Source organism: Zingiber officinale, chromosome 2B (assembly GCF_018446385.1).
Source record: "Zingiber officinale cultivar Zhangliang chromosome 2B, Zo_v1.1, whole genome shotgun sequence".
NCBI lineage: Eukaryota > Viridiplantae > Streptophyta > Magnoliopsida > Zingiberales > Zingiberaceae > Zingiber > Zingiber officinale.
The window spans coordinates 98,397,736-98,417,511 of NC_055989.1; the positions used below are offsets into that span (position 1 = coordinate 98,397,736).

The following is a 19,776-nucleotide window of genomic DNA, read 5'->3' on the forward strand; positions in this document are numbered from 1 at the left end:
TTAATTAATATATTTTATATTTTTAAAAAATACCAAAAATCATATTAGCACGGCATGATACGATACCGAAACTATCTTCTTCCAATCGTAAACAAAAACTCAAATTGTTCAAAATTTTAAACCATGGGTATAGTATATCAATCATTTGAGGTCTCATATAATAGTTGAGAAACACACTCCACAATAGACTATGAGATAATAGTTTCAAGATTATTGGCATGTAATAGCCTCTGCGGTGACATTGGGTCATTGACGGACCTAATAGCAATAATATTCTGTATTTAATAAAGGGCAACGATACTCCCGCCAATACGGAGTCTCGGAGAAGGATCTATTGTATACAATCTTATCCTACTTTGCAAGAGACCAAGACTTGGACCCGTAATCTCTAGGTCACACGACAATAACTTTATCATTGCACGAAGGCTCCCCTTCACAATATATTATTTTCAATAAATATAAATAATTTTGTACAATATTTAAAAATTTAAGTCGTGATAGAATTTCAATGTCCGACTCGAATCATAAACGTCTGGTACTATATCAAGTTGTGTTGGTACAATTTCAATACTTAATTGAATTATTGATTAAAAAAATATAATTGATTTTACTTAGTTTATGTTATATCTTTTGATTATTTTTTTATTAAAATTAATTGTTTGCTTAATAATTAATTAGATAATTAATACATGTTTGTTCTTTTGTTTATATTTGTGGATTAATTTAATCACCTCACTTTTTAAAGCAACAAAATCCTTGCAACCAATTAAATTGAACTTTTAACTTTAGTCACTTTTATACTATATATTTTTTTATTTCATAATGATTTACACTAATAATCTATTTATGTCTTCACGTGAAATACTAGAATGAGTGATGAGAAGATGAAAACTTCTTTAATACAAACTAAGGAATGTTTAGTTTTTGAATTCTATAATTCTGTAACAATTTTAAATTTGAAGGCCCAAGAGACTTTCATTGTAAATGATCTAATTTTATTAGAAATGGAAGTATATTTTTATGGCTTTATGTATGTTTAAATTATATTCATAAAATTTTTTGAGCATTTAATCGGTTTGTTTCTTGAATTTTATTTGATAAAATCTAAATAAATAATTCAAAATTCTGTCATTTGATTTTAATTTAATTTTGCATCATGTAACTATAATTATTAGAGAGATCAAAAAATAAAGAGATAGAAGTTTTTCTTTAATTTTGAGAGGTAGTATATCATATTTTAGACTTAAATTAGATTTTTCAATTTTTATAATTAAATTTATTTAATTTTATAAATATAAATTTGTTAAAAATATATAATATAAATAAGATTGGGTTTGCCTCAATCAAATTTGAAAATTGGATTCGTAATTTTTTTTTGATAAAATTAAATTCAAATTTAATCATTTTTTATATAAATCCGTCATTGTCGGTCCAAAGCTAGGATGAAAAAGGGTAGGGATGTAAACGAGCCGAACCGAGCCGAACAGTATTAGGCTCGAGCTCGGCTCATTTAAGTTATATTCAGGCACGAGCTCGAATCGAGCTTTTATCACAAGGCTCGAGCTCGGCTCGTTTTAGAATTATTCGCGAACAGTTCGAGCTCGGCTCATTATTAGCTCGATTATCAGAGTTAACGAGCCTAACTCGTTAAGCGAGCTCGAGCTCATTTTCGGACTCGTTTAGAGCTCGTTTTAGAGCTCGTTTTTTTGCTCATTTTAATGCTCATTTTAAGGCTCGTTTTAGAGCTCGTTTTTTTGGTTCAATTTAAGGCTCGTTTTTTTGGCTCGCGAGCCTATAAACGAACATGTTCGCGAGCTCACGAGCCGAATATCCTTAAGCTCGAGCTCGGCTCGATAAAACTGTCGAGTTCGAAATCGAGCTCGAGCTCGAGCTCCGCTCGATAAGATAAACGAACGAACTCGAACGAGCTTTTTACCGAATCGAGCTCCGAATAGCTCGCGAACCGTTTGGTTCATTTACATCCTAAAAAAGGGTGACAATTGCATTAAGTTGCTAGCCATTGAATTTCAAACAAATGTTTAATGAATCTGCCTCGACAAGGACCACTATATATTTATAACAACTTGGATGTGACATTAAATTAACAAAAATTCTCACACTAGAAGTTAGATAACAAATATTATAAAAAAAATTAATTAAACTTGGAATATAAAATATAAGAATGCTTAATAGTGGTAGTATATAGGATGTTCAAGAGAAGAATTAATATTTTATATGTACAAGGCACAAAATAGATAGGAGAGATATAAAGATGCTAGAAGATTCGGGTTTTAAATTATAGTACAAATGGAGTATAACAAGAAATAGAATAGATATTTTTATAGATAGTTCGCTAAAAGATGAATTAGTAGAAATAGTTAAAAAGGAAGATAGAATTATAACTCTCAAAATAGTATGGTGAAAGAAACTATTAATGAATTTAGCATATATGCACCTCAAGTAGAATTAGATGAAAACAATCTAGGTTTTGGGATGACATAGATGAGGTATTATAAAATATTTCGTCAAACAAAATAATTTCAATAGAAGACCTAAATGGATATGTAAAAGTGAAAAATCAGGAATATGACAGGGTGCATGGGATTATGGGTTTGGAACAAGAAATGAAGAAGGAAAAAACTATATTAAATTTTGCGATATCATATCTTATATTAGCTAATATGTTTTTCAAGAAAGGAAAACACTTGATCACTTTCAAAAGTGGAAATAATATCACAAATTGACTATCTTGTGATTAAGAAGGATATAAAGATTTGTAAAGATTGTAAGGTAATCTCTGGAGAAAACTTAACTACCCAACATAAGTTAATCATGTTGGATATGTGTCTCAAGCATAGTGTAAAGGAAAATGTGCACGACTCTTAGAATTAAGTGGTGACGTTAAAAGATAGAAAGCAAAACATATTTAAGAAGAAAATATGAGTGCAGGTATTAGGAAAAATACATGGTAACTCGAATACGACATGAGATAAGATGACATTCAAGTTGAAAATGACAATCAAAAGTGTAGTGAGTCAGAGCGATGTGCACCACTAAATAAAGAATCTTGGTAGTGGAATGAGAAAGTATAAGAGAAAGTAAAAGAAAAACAAACAATCTGCAAAATGAAGAAAACTTTAAAAAGTATAAAGTAGATACGAAAGATGTCAAGAAAACCGTGAATGAAGCTAAGAATGAAACTTTTGAATGCTTATATCAACAATTGGACTCAAAAGAAGGGGAAAAGAATATTTATAGAATAGCTAAAGCGAGCGAGAAAGATAAGAGATATTATCCGAATAAGATGTATTAAAGATGAATATGATAAGCTACTATTGAATAACGAGAAAATAAAAGAGCGATGGAAGAGTACTTTCATCAATTTTTAATGAAAATAGGTGATCAACTTAACTTAGTTAATTTAAGTAGACCAAAGGAGTATAGAAATTTAAAGTTTATCATAGAATTCAAAATTTATAAATAGAACAAGCTTTAATGAAAAAATGGGATACAAAATTGAAAAGTAGTTGGACTAGATGACATTCTGATGGAGATATGGAAGTGTCAAGGGAAACAAGGTATTGAATAGCTTCCAAAGTTATTCAACCTGATACTGAAAAAGAAAAAAAATATAAAGGTAAGTCCTTAGTTCCCTTGTATTAAGAATAAAGGAGATATACAAAATTATACAAACTATAGAAGTATTAAGTTAAATTAATGAATTACCATGAAAGAAAGAGTCTTAGAAAAAAAGACTTTATTCATACTTGGAAGGTCGATGCTAAAAGGCATACATCTTCTCAGACAACTAATTAAAAAATATCAGAAATAGAAACAAGTCTTACACATGATATTTGTCGACTAAAAAAAGTTTATGATAGAGTTTTAAGTAAAATTATAAGAAGAATTCTAGAAAAAAGAGGTGTTAGCATAACATATATAGAACTAATTAAGAGTATGTATGAGAATGTAATGACAACAGTAAATACTTCAGGCAGATCAACCGAAGTATTTTTAATAAAATAGGGTTACATCAAGGATAAGTCAAGTCCCTATCTTTCAACACTAATCATGGACGAACTCACTCAACACATCCAATACATAGTCCCGTGCATGTTATTTGCAAATAATAATGTTTGGTAGATGAGACGTATGAAGAAGTAAATGCTAAACTCGAATCTTAGAGGGAAACGCCGAAAGTAAAAGATTTAGACTTAAAGACAGAATATTTAGAATTTAAATTTAATAATATTAGGCGTAATAAGACAATTATTAAGATATGAGATAATGAGTTAGAGTTTTAAATATTTAGGATTATTTTGCAAAAGAATGGAGGGATTAAAAGAGATGTCTTACATATAATTCATGAAGGATAATTGAGATGGAGGAGAGTGTGTTCTTTGTGATCGTAAAGTACATCAAAAACTTTTTAAAAAATTTTATAAAACAGCGGTTAAAACATATGAGAATGGACAAGATAAAAAATAATATTAGAGAGTCGAGTTGCATCTATTGAGGAAAAATTATAGGAGACATGTTTAAGATGATACAAACATGTACTTAGATGATCAAAAAATACTCCAGTTAAACGATGCGAAACTATGACAATTATGTATATCAAACGTGGAAAAGCAAAACAAAAAAACTTATTAGCAATCAAATAAGATAAAATTTATTTAAATATAGATGATGATATAGTAAGAGACAGAGCCCAATGACATCAAAGGATCCATATAGCTGACCACATGATGAAATAATATTTGGTTGTTGTTATTGTTGTTAATAATTTTTTATACCTTTAATTAAAAAAGATAAAGTTTTTTTAAAGAAAATAATTTGATATATAGGGCACACCTATTGCAATCATGTATTCAAATAATATTCCAATACAATAAATTAAAAAAATAATTTTTTAAAACTTAATCACATAAAAAAAATATTTAATTAAAGTGTCATGTCAATATGTAGTTGTTTCTTGATGCTCAAAGCAAAGCTAATAGACGATAGATAGGATGAGAAAAAGTTTGGCATAATCCTACCAAACCCTAGTTTTCAAATTGCTTGAACACACAATATATTGATGTCATCAAAGTCAGAACAAGAAAAAATATACTAAATTTTATCATATTTAATTTTTTTTATATTTTAAATTAGTTTCTAAAATATAAAATATTCCACCAAATGAAATGATTTTAATAGGAAGTGATCTAAATGGGCATGTCAGAGTGAAAAATAAGGAATATGAGAGGATACATGGGGTTATGGGTTTGGAACGAGAAATGAGGTAGGAAAAACTATATTAGATTTTGCGATAGCATATGACCTTATATTAGCTAATATGTTTTTTTTTTAAAAAAAAAGAACACTTAGTCACGTTCAAAAGTGGAAATAATAAACCGCAAATTGATTTTCTTATGGTTAGGAAGGATAGAAAGATTTGTAAAAAATGCAAGGTCATCTCTAGATAAAGCTTAACTACCCAACATACGTTAGTAGTGTTGGATATACGCCTAAAGTATTAATAGAAAGAAAATATATACAACTCCTAGAATTAAATGGTGGAAGTTAAAGGATGGAAAGCAAAATATATTTAAGGAGAAGGTAGAAATACAAGCATTAGGTGAAATATACAATGATTCTAATATGACATGGGATAAGATGGTATCAAAGTTGAAAATAGTAGTCAAGAATGTACTCAGTGAGTCAAAGAGACATGCACCACTAAGTAAGGAATCTTGGTGATGGAATGAGAAAGTACAAGAGAAAGTGAAGGAAAAACGAATAGCTTATAAAAAAAATTATATATTTATAAGAATGAGGAAAACTTAAAAAAAATATACAATAACCAAGAAAGAAACTAAGAGAGTAGAGAATGAAACAAAGAATAAAACTTTTAAACGATTATATCAAATTATATACAAAAGAAGGGAAAAGAAATATTTATAGAATAACTAAAGTGAGAGAAAAGAAAACAAGAGATCTTATCTAAATAAAATGTATTAAAGATGAATGTAATAGGGTACTAATACCATGAAATAATAAAAGAGTGGTGGAATTAGATATTTTTATCAACTTTTTAATGAAGGTTTAGGTGACTAACTTAACTTAGGTAATTTAAGTAGGTCAAATGAGTATACAAATTTAAATTTTCATCGTAGAATTCAAATTTCAAAAGTAAAATAAGCTTTAAATGGGATGCACAATGAAAAAGCCGTTGGACAAGATAATATTCCGATAGAGGTATGGAAGTGCCTAGAAAAACAAGGTATTTAATGGCTTACAAAATTATTTAACATGATATTGAAAACGAAAAAAAAATGTCTGATTAATATAGGATAAGTACTCTTGTTCCGCTATATAAGAACAAGGGAGACGTACAAAATTGTGTAAACTATAAGGGTATTATACTAATGAGTCATATCATGAAACTTTGGGGAAAAAAGTAATAAAAAAGAGATTAAGGAGACCACGTGGCCGAAAATCAATTTGGGTCAATGTTCTCTTGACAATTAATTGAAAAATATCAGGAGCAAAAATAAAATCTACACATGGAATTTATTGACTTAGAAAAAACTTATGATAGAGCCCCAAAGAAATCATATGGAGAATTCTAGAAAAGAGAAATGTTAGCGTAACATATATTGAACTAATTAAGGATATATACAAGGATGTAATGACTAGAGTAAAGGCTTCATATGGAGTAACTGAAGCATTTCCAATAAAGATAGGGTTACATCAAGGATCAACTCTAAGTTCCTATCTTTTTACACTAATTATGGGCGAACTCACTGCACACATTCAAGACACAGTACCGTAGTGCATGTTGTTTACAGATGATATAATTTTGGTAGATGAAACACGTAAAGGAGTAAATGCTAAACTAAAATCTTGGCGGAAAACATTAGAAGGGAAAGGTTTTAGGCTTAATAGAATAAAGACGGAATATATGGCATTTAAGTTTAGCAATATTAGACATAATGAGACAATTGTCAAGATAGGAAATGACGAATTGCCCGGAACCAAGAGCTTTAAATAGAGAGATTGAGAGAGATGTCTTCCATAGCATACAGACAGAATGGTTGAAATGGAGGAGGGCGCCCGATATTTTATGTGACCATAAAGTACCTCTAAAATTTAAAGAAAAATTCTACAAAACTGCAGTTAGACCTACTATGTTATATTGAATTGAATGTTGAACTATAACTCGAGCACATGAGTAGAAGATGAGAGTAGCAGAGATGAGGATGTTAAGGTGGATATACGAAAATAGACAGAATAAGAAATAAGAGCATTAGAAATAAAGTCAGAGTTGTATCTATTGAGGGAAAACTCCTAGAGACATATTTAAGATGGTACGGACATGTACTTAGACGACCAATAAATACTCCAGTTAGGCGATGTGAAACTATGACAAACATGCATATCAAACGAGGAAGAGGAAGATCAAAAAAAAGACTTGGTTAGAAACAATAAAACAAGATCAAATTTATTTAAGTATAGATGATAATATAATAGGAGATAGAGCTTAATGACGTAAAATGATCCATATAGTCGACCCCACATAGTGGGATAAGGTTTGGTTGTTGTTGTTAAATTAATTTCTAAAAATATTTTAGATACTAATTAAACTAGGTTGAACTAATATTTCAAATTTTAGAGTCAAATTCATCAAGTAGACATGGTGATTAAGATCAAGTAGGTTCAAATCGGTCTCATTTTGCATTTATTTTGGCTAATATAAAATTGAACCAAATTTACATATACAATAACAAGGACAATCATATTAATTAGATTAGTGACACTTTTTAAAAGGTTGGAAATTAGATTGGTGGGACAAGTGGATAACACCCACTTGCTGCCCACTTGTCGCCATCGCCCGTTCATTAGCACTCGTCCACCGCTCCTCCATCTAGTCATCCTTCTCTCCTCCCCTCTCTTCATTTTCCCCTCAATCTGAATTTTCGGTCCCTCCCTCTAATCCCTTCTCTCCTTCAATCTCTTCTTTTCTATTTTGATGTGTTGAATCCAGTGTTGTGTTGATTGACGAACGGGATGGAAAATTCATACTTCCAATAGGCATGACTCAATATTTCATAGTTCATACCATGGTTTTGTTTTTAATAATGACAAACACATACAATCTAAGAGTTTATCCAATCATGCGTGATCTATATATATCTTAGGAATCAAAAAAATTTCTCATGAGTTTTGTTTGATTAATGGTTGTTTATGGTAATGAAACAATCATCCAATTTGAATGAATGAAAATTTTCACTTTATCATTTAATGAGTATTAGACAAGTTTATGGGATCACCCGAGCGTCACTCTAAGATGAGAAGATGTACTTAAGTTGTGCTTTGCATGCACCACATCCATAGCATTTACAACACAATCAAGTGAAACCTAAATTTGGGAGGAAATAAAACTTCACAAGATTGTGAACGCAACCTTTAACTTTATCGAGCATGGTTTACTTTCATAGCTAGTGGATTAATTATATGATTATTAATAAAGCAACACCTAATATCTTTTGAAATAAGCGAGAGTTCTATGATTATGTAGTTGAAATTATCAATAGCTTTTTTCCTTGGAATTTTTTTAAAACTTCATATTTTTGTGACGGGTAGCTTAAGTAGTGTGAATATCTCTCTATCAGGAGTACCAACTATAAATTCACCATACCAATTTTCGGTTAGAATATGGCACTTTTAACATTGCTAGATTACTCATATTATATAAATAGCAGTTTTTTTTAGCCATGTCATAATACTTCTTGTTTGTGAAAAAGAATTCCAAGATGAAGTGAACTGACTTACTGTAGTCAACTTGTTGAATGTGCCATCAATTTGCATGAAATATGCCTGCATGATTCCAGAAACGTCCACAAATTTTTTGAAGTATCAAAAACAGATTCTGACATATAGATCGTTTCCTAAAAATTGGACAAAAAAAAAATACTGCATTATGACCTCGAGTAGCATTTCCAGTTCCTCAACGTCATTATCATTTCCATGGATAGTAGCTGCACTTGCCCTACTTGCTGCTCTAGATATCTTAGAAGCAATGGTTGGTGAAGTAGGAAACCAATTAGGAACACCAGAACCACTGCTAGGGGAAGATGGTCCAGCCAATTTTCTTGACAAGTAAAGATCGGCCATATCATCATCATCATCTAATAGCTGCTCAAGTTCGTCCCTTACCTGGTGACCACACAATTTAGTTTCTGGTAAAAATGGTGGACAATAAAAGATGGTAAATTCAAACTAAGGTCATTAACTAGATTCCCTAAAGAAGATTTTGAATAGCAAAATAAAACCCTATTTTATACTTGTAAATCATTATCTTCTTGCTCTGAATATTCTTGTGCATTTTTTTCTTAAATATATTTCCTCCTGGAAATCCCCCTCCAGTTCACACAATAAATATGACTCAACCCTCAACTTTTCAGACTAGTAAGCTGCTAGTATACCAGGCCACATTATCCAGTATTGAACCAATGCCAATAAATATTGAAAGACAACTGAAAAGCATTAAAATTTGAGAACAGAGCACATCAAATTTTACTATTGAAGTCATGTCTAGTAGGAAAGATAAATTCCTGCAACAAATTTCATGATAGTCAGAATCTTATTCACCAATTTCAAGTTAAACATTAAAATTGTAGTTTGAAATGTTGCCTGACTTTGAGCGGGGAAAAAAAACTACTTGACGATAGATGTGAGATTCTTGGAATCTTCTTGATTGAATCTGTTAACATTTTTAGTTAATTTTGTTTTTGATTGCACAGACCCAAAGCATGTAGTCACTTTCCTTAAGGATTAATTTGTTGCCACCAAGGGTGTGCACCTAAAGATCCGATGAATATCCTCTAAGATATAAGAAGATAGTCCTCTGTAACTTGTATTGTCAAGAAAGTGTCCACAATCTATCCAACTCTAAAATAAGGTCTATTAAAGTGCACAAATCCTGTGGTTAGAGCTTCATCAGTAGGGAGGAAAAAAGCTGTTGTTCTATAGGAAAAGGTAACTTGCCAGATTAAAATTATATATTGAATGTAAAGTTATTCTTCCAATCACCACTAGCCCTTGTATAGACTAGTTATAAACTTTGGTTGGGTTGCTCCCGCTCGGAGTTGATCTAGGCCTTGGATCGCTTACACTATCCTAGTTTGGTGATTATGCACTAGTTTGCCAAGGCCTATGGGCCACACCACTTTGGTAGGATTCAATCCACTAGCATGCAAACCAAATCATTAGTTTTGACCACCTCGAGTGTCAGCTTAGGTGGATGCTGAATAGAGTGAATTTTATGTGACAAATTAAATATGTACCTCAATGCAACTCACAATGAAATGTATGTGCGGAGTACAAAGTGTGACAACAAACTGCATATGCACCAAGCTTCATTTTCTATGTGTTTTTGTGTGTGCCATTTGAGTGACATATCAAAGCTCATTGCTCCCAACACACACATGCATGTGATGCACAGTAGGCATGCATTGTGCCACTCATGTGCATAGAACATAATGACATGGGCATTTTTATGCCTTGCACATGACTCAACATTATATAAACATATAACTTCTTTACTAACTCAACCTTTTCCAAGACAAATCTATGCAAAAATCTATATTTTAATTACTTAATCACCCTCCAAATGCTAAATGTGGAACCAAAGTTCCCCCATTAGCCATAAGAGCTTTATACTTGTTCCTTTGTCCCCATGGTTTCAAAAGCACTTTTGGAATATCTTATTTTTTTAAAACATTCTAAAAATCCCCCATCATTTAAAAAAACAATAAAAAAAATTAAAAAAATATATTTTTAGACATCCAGTGATCTCATCTATATCCTTCTTGTAGGCATAGATGTCCTGTCACTTAAATCTATGCTTTAGAAGTCATATTAATGTTAGATGAAATTACATATTAAAGGAGCATTAATCTATCTATCATGCTTAAATTACATAGCGGATGCTCGTCCAAATTAGGTGCCTAAACTACCACCTGACACTATTATAGGCACGTACCCAAATAAATTACAAAGGGCGTTCATCTAAATAAGGTGCCAAAATGTTACCTAACACTATTATAGTTAGGTGGGTGTCCATATGCTTTCATGAACATTTTGGATTAATCCCTAGAATCCTTGAACTCACTGCATTTGGACTCACTGCACTCTATATCATAAAATTCTCATGAAGCACGTTAAGGCTTCATCATTATTAAGATAGTGGGATTCAGACCCATCTTAACATAAAATCAACTAATAGCAATCAATGATCTAGAACCGCATATTCACATGCATTAAGGTTTTGATTTGCCTCTACCAATGGTATCCAGTTAGCATTTGCACTTCTATAACTTGCATTGTCGAGGAGGAGATTGTGGTCCACTTGGATCAAAAAAAAGATCATCAAATCCAAAGCCAGAGTGCACAAATTCTTGGTTGAAACTTCATTTACAGGAAGAAAATTGTGGCTCAAGAAAGAGAGAGAGAAGATTTGTTGAATTAATTTGAAGTGATTTACCTAACCCATTCATGGACCATATACAAACCAATATACAGCCCTTGGTTGATATAAGCCTTTGGATCATTCGGATGATCAAAATCTAGCAATTATTGCATTGGTTCACCTCGATCAATCAGGTCACACCATTTTGTTTGAATTTGAGCCATTTGCACACAAGGCCATACCCAATTAGCAGTCTGGTCAACGTGTTGTCTTAGGTGGAGGGTGACTTCCGATGTTGCAACAAATTAAATGTGTGACTTAATGCAATTCACAACTATGCACAAGTGCCAAGTGCAAAGTGTGTCAACAAAGTGTCATGCTTCGTTTGTCATGTGTATCAATGTACCACGTCACATCTAAGACGTGCGTGTGTGATAGTGGGCCCTAAGCATAGCACTACTGTCCATTTGTGCACCTCAGTGTTCATGTTCATTGCACCTAACTAGGACCCTCATGTGTTTTGTATATGACTCCACCTTGTGCAAGCACATGCAAGTCAGGCGTTTTGTATAACTTTATGTATGAATCTATATTTTAAATGTTTCACTCTTACTTAAATTCAGATGTTGGTCCAAAGTTACCAATGTATTCTAAGAGCTCTTTTCTTCTTCCTACTCTAGATTTTGGGGAACACATTTTGAAACTCATTTGTTTTGAAAAATTCCAACAAAAAACTCTCATTAATAACACAATGTAGGAAATAACTATAGACCAAAGCTATTATAGGGTGAAAATGTATATTGGTATTATTTAGAAAAAGATTATTGCAAAATATCTATAGAATTTAAATAGAACATCCTATAACTAAAATCCCCGTCTGGGATTAAATTCATATCATAACATATATATTACTTGATACCTAATAACTCTATCACTGCCTCAGACTGAAGCATTGATGTCTATTGCAATTTATTACCTAAAACATAAGAATAAAAAAGAAAGAACTCATGACAGAGATGTAAACATAATTCTAGTTAATAGTTGAGAAACCAAATAGTGAAATGGTCAATACTGATCAACAAAGGACTTGTTAGCTGGTTAGACTGAGTTGATAACCATCTTTTAAAAAATTTGATATATTGTTTCTTCACTCTCCGTATTTTAGTAGTTTATAAAGATGAAGTGACAATTAATAAAAAGATTACATAGTGAAAGCAATAGACAAAATGACAATGAGTAATGTTCAATATTACTCCAAGAAACGATGATTTCAAAGAGAAGACTAAGTAAAGCTCTGATATCTACCCAAGAAGAGGGAAAAAATTAGTCAATCTTTACACATTTCAACTACCAATGATAAAATTGCTGCAAACAAAAGTGAGACAGGAGACTAATTAAAGTTCTAATATCCACCCAAGAGAAAGAAGAGAATTGAAGAAAAAAAAAACTAATCTATGTTTATGGTGTCGCAAGTTGCAACTATGTAAAATTATTGCAGAAAAAAGTAAGATTAGGGTTCTTTTGTTGATGGTTTTACTACAAGGGATGGAGGTACAAAGAGAGACTGAGTAAAAAATGTCACCAACTCCAAGAGAAGAGAGATGTTGGAAGATACAAACAATCTCATCTTAAATCATCCAACAACAACAACCAAGCCTTATCCCATTAGGTGGGGTCGGCTCATCTTAAATCATCCATGCAAAAAAAAAAAAAAAAAGAAGAGTCCAATAGTATCTCAATTTTACCCCCTATTTACTTGGAAGCATTGAAGGGAAAATTGGAAGAAAAAAATTCCTTTATGGAAAGTTTTCCCTCATTTACTTGATGTAAAATTAAAGAAGGGATGGGTTTAGAATCCATCCGCAACTTCATATTTCTCCAATTTTTCATTCACCTAGAATTAGGTGGAAACAACTTTTCTTTTTTCTCGCAACCCCAACCTCTCATCGAAACCGTCAAGTTGGCAAGGACTCGCAAAGAGATGCAGGCAGGTCACGACCAAACCTTGTCACTGTGAGGTAGTGGCCAAGACAAGCCTCCCGGCACCACGAGGCGGTGGCCAAGCCAAGCCTCGCGGCACCACGAGGCAACGAAGTGGCAGCCAACCTAAGCCTCATGGCTGCAGCAGCCTTAGGAGGCCTTGCTGTGGCAAAATGGCTGCGTGGCCTCAAGGCTTGGCCACGGCCTTACGGTGGCAAGGTGGCCAACGAGGTTGGTCGCAGTATCCACTGTAGTCCTTCTCGGTGAATTTTTTTTCTACTAATTTTCTTTCCTTTTCTTGTTTTTTTTCCTTCAGCTTTCCTTCCAATAGGGCTGATTTGCTGATATTTTTCCTTTCCACTATGGATTTTTTTCCACTACTGATTTCTTTCTCTCCTCCATCTGTCCTTTGATGTAATCAGAGCAATAGAGCATCCACACCAGCTTCTTTATCCAAAATGTATAAGTTAGGGTAAAAAATTTACTTTATTAAATTTAGATATCCACTTTTCACTACACCATATATCAGCTTCCCTATTTTTTCTCTCTCCTCTATAATATTTAAAGAAGTACTATTTATAAATGCTAAATTTAGAGAATGGATAGGGTAGCAGATGCAAAGATTTTTTAACTACTCTATCCAAAATTTAGGATAAAATCTTTGGATTGGATAACTGATGTGGATACTCTTAGATAAGAAGGGAAGAGGAAAGCTTGAAGGGAAAATAAATGCACTAAATCTATCAATCTGACAAAGTTTTGGCATAGAAAATGGAGTTTTTTTTATTAAAAATTGATGTTCTTGGAATTGTAAGTGCGGCTAGGGATTAGATTCTTATGGTAAGGAAGATAATTGCTTGTGGATATCAGGAGGTTGGTTTCTATCTAACCTTGGGGGCTATGTCTTCTTCTTTAGATTCTCCTTTTGATTATTCTGTGACGAAGTGTGATGTTTTTAGCGATGATGGAATAAAATTAGCTCCATCAACAGCAAAGGAGGGAACACTTCACAATGACAATAGTAAAGGAACTAAAATTAAGGATCAAGGGAGCTCTAACCAATGGCAAAAAAAAGTGTCCCCCCATCAAACTTGTAAATAAACAAGAGGAAGTTATCGTAGCAAGGCAGTCTCTCATTTCTATGCATCAACAACACCTAGATTAGAAATAAACTCTGAATCCAACAACAAAAAAAAATTCTCTGCGACATCAAAATGGAAGAACTATGAAACAACAACAGGGAAGGACAATGTCTACAACAACAGAATCAAAGATCTTTTGTCTTCAGAAGGGAAGATCTCTTTATGTGGTCTCGTACATGTTGAGGAGTCACAATCTTTCTCAGGGAAGTTGTGCTTTCTGGATTTCATGATGAGCAATACAAAGGATGAGAATTAGCATCTTCTGCTAGTTTAGAGGTCACAATCCAATTTTTATGAGAGAGAGATCTGAGGAATGAGAGATCATAACAAGTTTGCTATTGTGGGGTGGAGGATTAATGGATAAGAAAGAAAATAGAATTAGGGTTTTATAACCATAAGGGCAGGCTGCATGATCTCATTGACTCACAACATCCCCAACCCTACAGAGATTAAAGAACAAAAACAGAACCATAGAAGAGATCCCTCTCCTCTACAAAGTTGAGAGTGAAAATGTTGTATTAGTATTAATGTATATTAACAAGGTTCGAAGACTAATTTTGATACTAGGGTAATAGTTCTTAGTTGAAAATAAGATGTGTTTTACAACCATGTATATGGCAATGATCTTAATGCTGATACACAGATGAAATAAAACCAAATACTAGAAATTCTGATTTGGTGATAACATGGAATCACACTTTTAGTTATTTGATCATGCATTACTACTCCCATCTTACATAACATATAGAATAAGGTAAGTTGTGAAATCATCTCTTTTACGCATTGATTAGCTTCATGTTTTAAAGAAACTTATGGAAAATATATCTTCATGATTTATTTCTAAGTTCAACAAGAAGCTGCTTGCTGTAAATCACACCTTTTGAACCCGAGCAGTCAACCTAGTCATGGCACTCTTTAACTTGCGTACACGATCCAAATTACGGCTGCTAATCTGCAGTTATAATCACAACTGTCGAACAATGTAAGAACATGAAAGAATGTGTACAGTTACTGAGAAATGAAAGAAAGATGACTAGAGTACATCCAAAACCCAAGCACAATAAGCAGCACTTTAAATTTTTTTACATGGTTGTCATAGCTTAATATTCAAGGGCTCTGATATTAGGTCTCTGAAAGGCATAACCAAAAGTCTCTTTGCTTTTAAAGTTACATAATACTCTACTACTCAGATGACATCTTAAATCAATTTGATCATAAATCCAAAAAAGGGGTCTTGCTCATTGCAATACTGTCAAATGAAGAGGAACTTATTATGAACAACTAAACAAATTAATTATTTTAATGATGTTTGATATTAAGGTTCCAAAAACTAGTGTATGTTTGACAAATAAACTGAAACTGCCAATATCCCCTATTTTACTGGTTTACATCAGCCACGATTTACATGTATCTTCAAACAGATATGAGTGATCACTATAATTGGCATAGAGAAATTGTATTGATTAGCATGAGATAAAAAGACACCTGCTGCGAAACAATTCAAAACAATGCAGCAAAGGAATGAATAAAGAGAAAGTCAGTTGTCACCTTGGAAGTGAGTTCATCTAAAGCTGGGTAAGCAGCAGTCTCTAGGTCAGAAGTGCGCGCATCAAGGTAGCTACAAATAGCTTCTAAAGCAACTTCTAGAGCTCGAAACTCAAACGGAGATTCTGAAAAGATTTGAGACAAAGTATTATTATAACAAGAGAATATGTAAAGGCAATGCATATGAGTAGACAAAACTGACCATTATAAAGATTGTCATATTAAATGAAAATATTATCCAAAAACCTAGTTAGTTGGCATCATAGTTGACAAAATTGGTTGATGCTGATAAGGACCACCCAAGTTGGATCCATGTCATCAATGGTTGGTCATATATTTTTTCGAGAAATCAGCATATTATAAAAATTAAAGATAAGTTTACAAAAGACACGAAATTCAAAGAAGTCAACTATAAATTAATTAAATTATATTATAAAATTGATGGAATTCATTAAAATTTGATCAAATAGAGAGTCAAAATGGATAAAAATTAAAACTTGGTCAAATTGAGAGAGGACTTTGAAAAACTTGAACAATTTAGGCTGCCCTTTTGTCCAAACTTGATTCAAAGAACTCCTATACATAGGAAGGAGAAAGTCGTCATCGCCCTCTTAAATTGTTTAAACGTGTCACAATTGCTTCACTAAGTATGTTTAGCAATGTTTTTGCATTTTTCTTCTCCTTTAGGCATCCCTTCAAATGAGCAAGAAATCGAAGCACTTTTTTCTCTTTTTGTACTTTAAAGTTGTGGTATTCCTTTTTTATTGCCTTTTCCAATGAACAGTGTTGCAAAAGGCAGTAGCAAGATGGTTAGTAACTGCCTACTGCCTCAGCCACCTAGGTGGTGCCAAGGTGGTTGAATTTTTTTAGGGTTCCTACAATAAAAAGCTTCCTACATAGTCATTTATTATGATGTTTATGCATAAATAAGTTCCTACAATAAAATACAATTTATATAAGATACAAATACAACAACAACAAAGTTTTATCCCACTAGATGGGGTCGGGTATATAGATTCTTTTACGCCATTGAGTTTTATTTCCTACTATATCATCGTCTATACTTCAATAAATTTTATCTTATTTTATTGTTACTAACCAAATCTTTTTTAGTCTTCCTCTTCCTCGTTTGATATGCGTGTTTGTCATAATTTCACATCACCTAACTGGAGCATTTATTGGTCATCTAAGTACATGTCCATACCATCTTAAACGTGTCTCTTAGAGTTTTTCCTCAATAGATACAACTCCGATTTTCTCTCTAATGTTCTCATTTTTTATTCTGTTCATTCTTGTATGTCCATACATCCACTTTAATATACTCATCAACTCTCCTCTTCCGCTCATGTGCTCGAGTCATAGCCCAACAGCTCCATTTAACATAGCAGGTCTAATTACGATTTTGTAAACTTTCCTTTAAGTTTTAACTTTTAAAGGTACTTTACGGTCACATAAGACACCCGACGCTCTCCTCTATTTCAACTATTCTGCTTGTATTCTATGTAAGACATCTCTCAATCCGTCCATCGTTTTGCAAAAATGATCCTAAATATTAAAACCTCTCAATTCTGGACAACTCGTCATCTCCTATCTTAACAATTATATCATTACGTCTAATATTGTTAAACTTAAATTGCATATATTCTATCTTTATTCTACTAAAGCTAAAACATTTTCCTTCTAGTGTTTCCCGTCAAGATTCTAGTTTAGCATTTACTCCTTCATGTGTTTCATCTACCAAAACAATATCGTCTACAAATAACATGCACCACGATACTGTGTCTTGAATGTGTGCAGTGAGTTCGTCTATGATTAGTGTAAAAAAATAGGGACTTAGAGTTGATCCTTGATGTAGCCCTATCTTTATTGGAAATGCTTCAGTAACTCCGCCTGAAGATTTTTACTTTGATTGTTATATCCTCGTATATATCCTTAATTAGTTCAATATATGTTACGTTAACACCTCTCTTTTCTAGAATTTCCCATATAATTTCTCTTGAAACTCTATCATAAACTTTTTCTAAGTCAATGAATATTATGTTAGATCTTGTTTTTCTCTAGATATTTTTCAATTAGTTGTCTAAGAAAATGTATAACTTCTATTGTCGACCTTCCAGACATTAACCCGAATTGATTTTCGATCATCGTCAGTCGTCTCCTTAATCATTTTTCTATTACTTTTTCCCAAAGTCTTATGGTGTGACTTATTAGTATAATACCCCAATAGTTTGTACAATTTTATACATCTCCCTTGTTCTTATATAAGAGAACTAGAGTACTTATCCTCCATTGAGCAGACATTTTTTTCGTTTTCAATATCATGTTAAATAATTTTGTAAGTCATTCAATACCTTATTTCCCTAGACACTTCCATACCTCTATCAGAATATCATCTGGTCCAACGATTTTTCCATTATGCATCCCCATTTAAAGTTTGTTCTACTTCTAAAATTTGAATTCTACGATAAAAATTTAAATTTTCATGCTCATTTGACCTACTTAAATTACCTAAGTTAAATTAGTCACCTAAACCTTTATTAAAAAGTTGATGAAAATAATTCTTCCACCGCTCTTTATTTCTCCATCATTTACTAGTACTCTATTATATTCATCTTTAATACATTTTATTTGGATAAGATCTCTTGTCTTCCTTTCTCTCACTCTAGTTATTCTATAAATATTTCTTTTATCTTCTTTTGTATCCAATTTTTGATATAAAAAGTTTCATTTTTTTGCTTCATTCACTATTTTCTTGGCATCTTTATTGGTTATTGTATATATTTTTAAGTTTCCTCGTTCTTACAAATATATAATTGTTTATAAGTTGTTCGTTTTTCCTTCACTTTCTCTTGTACTTTCTTATTCCACTACCAAGATTCCTTACTTTGTGGTGCATGACCTCACCGAGTACACTCTTAGTTACTATTTTCAACTTTGATACCATTTTATCCCATGTCATATTGGAGTTATATTTTGCCTAATGCTTGTACTTCTACCGTCTCTTTAAATATATTTTGTTTCCTATCCTTTAACTTCCACCATTTAATTCTAAGAGTCGTATATATTTTTTTTTTCTATTGATACTATGCTTGAGGCATATATCAAACACTACTAATCTATGTTGGGCAGTAAAGGTTTATCCAGGATGACCTTGCAATTTTTATAAATCTTTCTATCATTCTTTCTAACCATAAAAAAATCAATTTGTGATTTATTATTCCCACTTTTGAACGTGATAAAGTATTCTTTTCCTTTTTTAAAAAACGTATTAGCTAATATAAGGTCATATGTTATCACAAAATCTAATATAGTTTTTTCCTTCTTTATTTCTCATTCCAAACCCATAACCCCATGTACCCTCTCATATTCCTCACTTTTCACTCCGATATATTCATTTAGATCACCTCCTATTAAAATCATTTCATTTGGCGAAATGTTTTGTAATTCTTCATCTAAGTCATCCCAAAATCTTGATTAGGTAGCTTCATCTAATCCTACTTACGGTGCATATACGCTAATTATGTTCATAGTTTCCTTCGCCACTATTATCTTAAAAGCTATAATTTTATCCCCTTTTCTAACTACTCCTACAACTTTATCCTTTAACGAACTCTTTACAACAATATCCACTCCATTTCTTGCTTTACTCTTTCT

At 32.3% G+C, this 19,776-nt stretch overlaps 1 protein-coding gene across 1 annotated transcript in view; it reads right to left on the reverse strand.

Moving 5' to 3' along the window:
- Window positions 1-19,776, reverse strand: part of LOC122046483 (magnesium transporter MRS2-I-like) — a 39,844-nt gene that overhangs the window by 5,204 nt on the left and 14,864 nt on the right. Inside the window, exons 4-7 of the mRNA XM_042607201.1 lie at window positions 16,126-16,247; window positions 15,455-15,529; window positions 8,971-9,201; window positions 8,818-8,862 (exon numbers count right to left, since the gene is read on the reverse strand). Coding sequence (XP_042463135.1) covers window positions 8,818-8,862; window positions 8,971-9,201; window positions 15,455-15,529; window positions 16,126-16,247 — 473 coding nt within the window. The remainder of the gene's footprint in view (window positions 1-8,817; window positions 8,863-8,970; window positions 9,202-15,454; window positions 15,530-16,125; window positions 16,248-19,776) is intronic.